Consider the following 5840-nt stretch of genomic DNA (forward strand, 5'->3'; position numbering starts at 1 on the left):
CGTGGGGAGGGAAAGGGGACACCGGGGGGGGCTGTGGGTGCCGTGGGTGGCTGTGGGGCACTATGGGGGGCTATGGGGCGCTATGGGGCGCTGTTCACTTGTGGGGCAGTTCGAGCTGGGGGCCTTCATGCCCAACCTGCCGGCCGCCATGCGGGAGCCGCCCCCCCAGACGAAGGAGCCGCTGACGGAGGGGCAGTTCCTGGCCGCCCTCCCCGCCATGAACACCACGGCCACCGTCCTGGGGGTGCTGTGGGTGCTGCGCAACGAGCCCGTCGACATGGTGAGGGGCCCCTCCCCCACCCCCAACCCCCCCCCCCCCATCCCACCCCCCCATCCCCCCCCATCACCCCAATGACCCCCAGGGCACCCAGGTGCCCCCACCATGACCCCATTGACTCCACTGACCCCATTGACCCCCATTGACCCCATTGACTCCCATTGACCCCATTGACCCCATTGACTCCATTGACTCCATTGACCCCATTGATCCCCATTGACTCCATTGACTCCATTGACCCCATTGATCCCCATTGACCCCATTGACTCCATTGACTCCATTGACTCCATTGACCCCCATTGGCCCCATTGACTCCATTGACCCCATTGACCCCATTGACTCCATTGACTCCATTGATCCCCATTGACCCCATTGACTCCATTGACTCCATTGACTCCATTGACCCCATTGATCCCCATTGACTCCATTGACTCCATTGACTCCATTGATCCCCATTGACCCCATTGACTCCATTGACTCCATTGACTCCATTGACCCCCATTGACCCCATTGACCCCATTGACCCCATTGACTCCATTGACTCCATTGACCCCATTGATCCCCATTGACCCCATTGACTCCATTGACTCCATTGACCCCATTGACCCCATTGACCCCATTGACTCCATTGACTCCATTGACTCCATTGACCCCATTGACTCCATTGACCCCATTGACCCCATTGATCCCCATTGACCCCATTGACTCCATTGACCCCATTGACCCCATTGACCCCATTGACTCCATTGACTCCACTGACCCCATTGACCCCATTGACCCCATTGACTCCATTGACCCCATTGACCCCATTGATCCCCATTGACCCCATTGACTCCATTGACCCCATTGACCCCATTGACCCCATTGACCCCATTGACCCCATTGATCCCCATTGACCCCATTGACCCCATTGACTCCATTGACTCCATTGACCCCATTGGCCCCATTTGACCCCATTGGCCCCATTGGCCCCATTGACCCCATTGACCTCATTGACCCCATTGACCCCATTGGCCCCATTGGCCCCATTGACCCCATTGACTCCATTGGCCCCATTGACCCCATTGGCCCCATTGACCCCATTGACCCCATTGGCCCCATTGACCCCACTGGCCCCATTGACTCCCATGGCCCCAATGACCCCATTGACCCCCATGGCCCCAATGACCCCATCGACACCATTGACCCCATTGGCCCCATTAACCCCAGGCCTTTGGGTGCCCCCATGACCCCATTGGCCCCATTGACCCCCCATGACTCCATTGATGCCAATGACCCCCATGACCCCATTGGCCCCATTCATGCCATTGATCCCATTGACCCCAATGACCCCATTGGCCCCATTGACCCCATTGGCCCCATTGACCCCATTGACTCCATTGACTCCATTGGCCCCATTGGTCCCATTGACCCCTTGACCCCATTGACCCCATTGACCCCAATGACCCCATTGGCCCCATTGACCCCATTGACCTTATTGACTCCCATTGACCCATTGACCCCATTGACCCCATTGGCCCCATTGGGCCCATTGGCCCCATTGGCCCCATTGACCCCATTGACCCCATTGGCCCCATTGACCCCACTGGCCCCATTGACTCCCATGGCCCCAATGACCCCATTGACCCCCATGGCCCCAATGACCCCATCGACACCATTGACCCCATTGGCCCCATTAACCCCAGGCCTTTGGGTGCCCCCATGACCCCATTGGCCCCATTGACCCCCCATGACTCCATTGATGCCAATGACCCCCATGACCCCATTGGCCCCATTCATGCCATTGATCCCATTGACGCCATTGACCCCATCGGCCCCAGTGCCCCCCATGGCCCCATTGGCCCCAATGACCCCCCTCTCCCCTCTCCCCCCCCAGCGCCCCCTGGGCTGTTACCCCGAGCGCCACTTCACGGAGGGCGCCCCCCGGCGCCTCATGCGGGAATTCCGCCGCCGCCTGGCCGCCATCTCCCGCCGCGTGCGGCGCCGTAACGCGCAGCTGCCCCGCCCCTACCCCTACCTCGACCCCCCCAACATCGAGAACAGCGTCGCCATCTGAGGGGGGGGGGGCGTGCCCCACACCTGCCCCACACCTGCCCCACACCTGCTCGCTAACCCAGTGCGGGGCTGTCCCCCACTACCCATACCTGGACCCCCCCCATCCCCCACCATCGAGAACAGCCTTGCCCTTTGGCGGGGGGGGGAGATACCCCATAGCTGCCCCATAAGTGCCCTATAACTGCCCCATAAGCACTCCATAATAGCACCATAACCCATCCATAACTGCCCCATAGCTGCCCTATAACCCAATGTGGGGCTGCCCCCCCCACCCCCCGCCATAAAGAACAGCGTCACCATCGGGGGGGGGGGGCGGGGGGGGGGGGCCACACCCCATAGCTGCCCATAAGCACCCTGTAACTGCCCCATAAGCACCCCGTAACTGCCCTGTAATCACCCCATAAGCGCCCTATAACTGCCCCATAACCACACCATAATGGCCCCATAGCTGCTGCTTAACCGCCCTATAGCTGCACTATAACCACCCTATAACTGCCCCATAGCTGCCCCATAACCACACCATAATGGCCCCACAACTGCCCCATAACCACCTTATAACTGCCCCATAAGTGCACTATAACTGCCCCTTAACTGCACTATAACCACCCTGTAAGTGCCCCATAACCACACCATAATGGCCCCCTAACTGCCCCATAGCTGCCCCATAACTACCTTATAACTGCCCTATAAGTGCACTATAACCACCCCATAAGCGCCTTATAACTGCCCCATAACAGCCCCATAACCGCCCCATAACTGCCCTATACCCACCCCATAGCTGCCCCATAAGCACCTTATAACTGCTCCATAACCACACCATAACTGCCCCATAACCACCCTATAACTGCCCCATAACTGCACTATAACCACCCCATAGCTGCCCCATAGCTGCCCCATAACTGCCCCATAACTGCCCTATAACCGCGCGATACCAGCCCCATCACCGCCCCATAGGTGCCCCATAACCAACTGCTCCTTAGACCCCCAATAACTGCCCCACAGCCCCCCCCCAACCCCCCCATAACTGGGACTGGGGGGGCCAAGCCCAGTGGTGTAAACTGGGGTGTAACCGGGACGGGGCGGGGGCCAAATCCATTGCTGGGGGCTTCAATGGTCCAAACTGGTCTGTACTGGGAGCTGTTACTGGTGTCAATAAAGTGCTGCCCCCAGCGGGGGGGAACTGCTCGTACTGGTCTTACTGGGTTGGGCCCCAGTGGTGTAAACTGGGGTGTAACTGGGATGGGGGGGGATGGGGGGCCAAGCCCAGTGGTGTAACTGGAGTAGGGTTCAAGCCCAGTGGTGTAAACTGGGGTGCAACTGGGATGGGGGGATGGGGGGGCCAAGCCCAGTGGTGTAACTGGAATAGGGGTCAAGCCCAGTGGTGTAAACTGGGGTGTAACTGGGATGGGGGGGGATGGGGGGCCAAGCCCAGTGGTGTAACTGGAGTAGGGGTCAAGCCCAGTGGTGTAAACTGGGGTGTAACTGGGATGGGGGGACGGGGGGGCCAAGCCCAGTGGTGTAACTGGAGTAGGGGTCAAGCCCAGTGGTGTAAACTGGGGTGTAACTGGGGTGGGGGGCCAAAGGCAGTGGTGTAACTGGGATGGGGGCCAAGCCCAGTGGTGTAAACTGGGGTGTAACTGGGATGGGGGGCGGGGCAAGCCCAGTGGTGTAAACTGGAAGGTAACTGGGGTGGGGGGCCAAACGCAGTGGTGTAACTCGGATAAGGGAACAAGCCCAGTGGTGTAAACTGGAGGGGGGGGCTAAACCCAATGGTGTAACTGGGACTGGGGGCCAAAGCCAGTGGTGTAACTGAGATAGGGGTCAAGCCCAGTGGTGTAAACTGGGCTGTAACTGGGATGGGGGGGGGCCAAAGGCAGTGGTGTAACTAGGATGAGGATCAAGCCCAGTGGTGTAAACTGGAGGGTTACTGGGATGGTGAGGGGGGCCAAGCCCAGTGGTGTAAACTGGGGTGTAACTGAGATGGGGGGCCAAAACCAGTGCTCCAAACTTGTGGCTGGGTCTATACTGGGGTGTAACTGGTCATACTGGGCCAGTCCTGGATCAGTGGTGTAAAAGGCTGGTGGGCCAAGACTCAGTGCTGTAAACTGGGGTGTAACCGGGGTGTAGGCCCAGACCCAGTGGCGCAACTGGGGTGGAACTGGGGTGAACTGGGATGCAAGTGGCGTAACTGGGATGGGGGTCAAGCCCTGTGGTGTAACCTGGAGGCGGGGCTAAGCCCAGTGGTGTAAACTGGGGTGTGACTGGGACGAGGGGGCCAAAGCCAGTGGTGTAACCGGGATGGGGGGCAAGCCCAGTGGTGTAAACTGGGGTGTGACTGGGACGAGGGGGCCAAAGCCAGTGGTGTAACCGGGATGGGGGGCAAGCCCAGTGGTGTAAACTGGGTGTAACTGGGACGAGGGGGCCAAAGCCAGTGGTGTAAGTGGGATGGGGAGCCAAGACTCAGTGGTGTAACTGGGATGAGGGGTCAAGCCCAGTGGTGTAAACTGGAGGGGGGGGGGCTAAGCCCAATGGTGTAAACTGGGGTGTAACTGGGATGGAACTGGAGTGAGGCCCAGACCGACCCAGTGGCGCAACTGGGATGGAACTGGGGTGGAACTGGGGTAAACTGGGATGCAACTGGGGTGGGGCCCAGACCCGGTGGTGTAAACTGGGGTGTAACTGGGATGAACTGGGATGCAATTGGGGTGGGGCCCAGACCCGCTGGTGTAAACCAGGGTGTAACTGGGCTGGGGGGGGGCTTTGCTGATGCAAGCAGGGCTGGAACTGGTCTTACTGGGCCCAGTGGTGTAACTGGGTGGGCCCACCCCGGGTGGGCCCCCCCCCGCCCCAGCATTCCTGGGGGGGACTGGGAGGGGCTGGAGGGAACTGGGAGGGACTGGAAAGGGACTGGGGGACACTGGGAGGGGACTGGGGGGGACTGGGGGGCACTGGGGTGGGACTGGGAGGGGACTGGGGGGGCACTGGGAGGGACTGGAGGGGACTGGGAGGGGACTGGGGGGCACTGGGAGGGGACTGGGAGGGACTGGGAAGGGACTGGGGGGCACTGAGGGGGACTGGGGGGCACTGGGAGGGGACTGGGAGGGACTGGGAGGGGACTGGGAGGGAACTGGGGAGGAACTGGGGCGGGACTGGGAGGGACTGGGACTGAGGGGCGGGGCGGGGGGGGGGGGGCAAAGGGACCCAGGAGCGCCCCAGAGGGACCCCAAAAGGACCCCGAGGGACCCCCAGAGGGACCCCCAGAGACACCGCCCCCCCCGAGGGACCCCAAAGGACCCCAAAGACCCCCCCGAGGGACCCCCCGAAGGACCCCCAGAGACCCCCCCCCCCCCCGAGGGACCCCGAGGGACCCCCGAGGGACCCCCCCAAAGACCCCCCCCCGCAGAGGGACAACCCCCCCCAAGGGACCCCGTCACCCTCCCAAGGAGCCGCCCCCCCCCGAGGGACCCTGGCGTCCCCCGAAGCCCCGTCTGTCCCCGAGGGGACCCCC

General features: G+C 61.4%; 1 protein-coding gene across 1 annotated transcript; it reads left to right on the forward strand.

Moving 5' to 3' along the window:
• The first annotated feature begins 82 nt into the window (after window positions 1–82).
• On the forward strand, window positions 83–3499 carry LOC141737108 (hydroperoxide isomerase ALOXE3-like). The gene is made up of 2 exons (XM_074571724.1): window positions 83–280; window positions 2154–3499. Exons 1-2 carry the CDS (start codon window positions 83–85, stop codon window positions 2331–2333), a joined length of 378 nt encoding a protein of 125 aa, XP_074427825.1. The 3' UTR covers window positions 2334–3499.
• The last annotated feature ends 2341 nt before the right edge of the window (window positions 3500–5840 follow it).

Source organism: Larus michahellis, unplaced genomic scaffold (assembly GCF_964199755.1).
Source record: "Larus michahellis unplaced genomic scaffold, bLarMic1.1 SCAFFOLD_340, whole genome shotgun sequence".
Lineage (NCBI taxonomy): Eukaryota > Metazoa > Chordata > Aves > Charadriiformes > Laridae > Larus > Larus michahellis.

Coding starts and splice junctions, on each gene's coding strand:
- LOC141737108 (XM_074571724.1), top strand. CDS start 83: ATGGGGCGCTGTTCACTTGTGGGGCAGTTCGAGCTGGGGGCCTTCATG. Junction 281..2,153: donor GCAACGAGCCCGTCGACATG/GTGAGGGGCCCC, acceptor CTCCCCCCCCAG/CGCCCCCTGGGCTGTTACCC.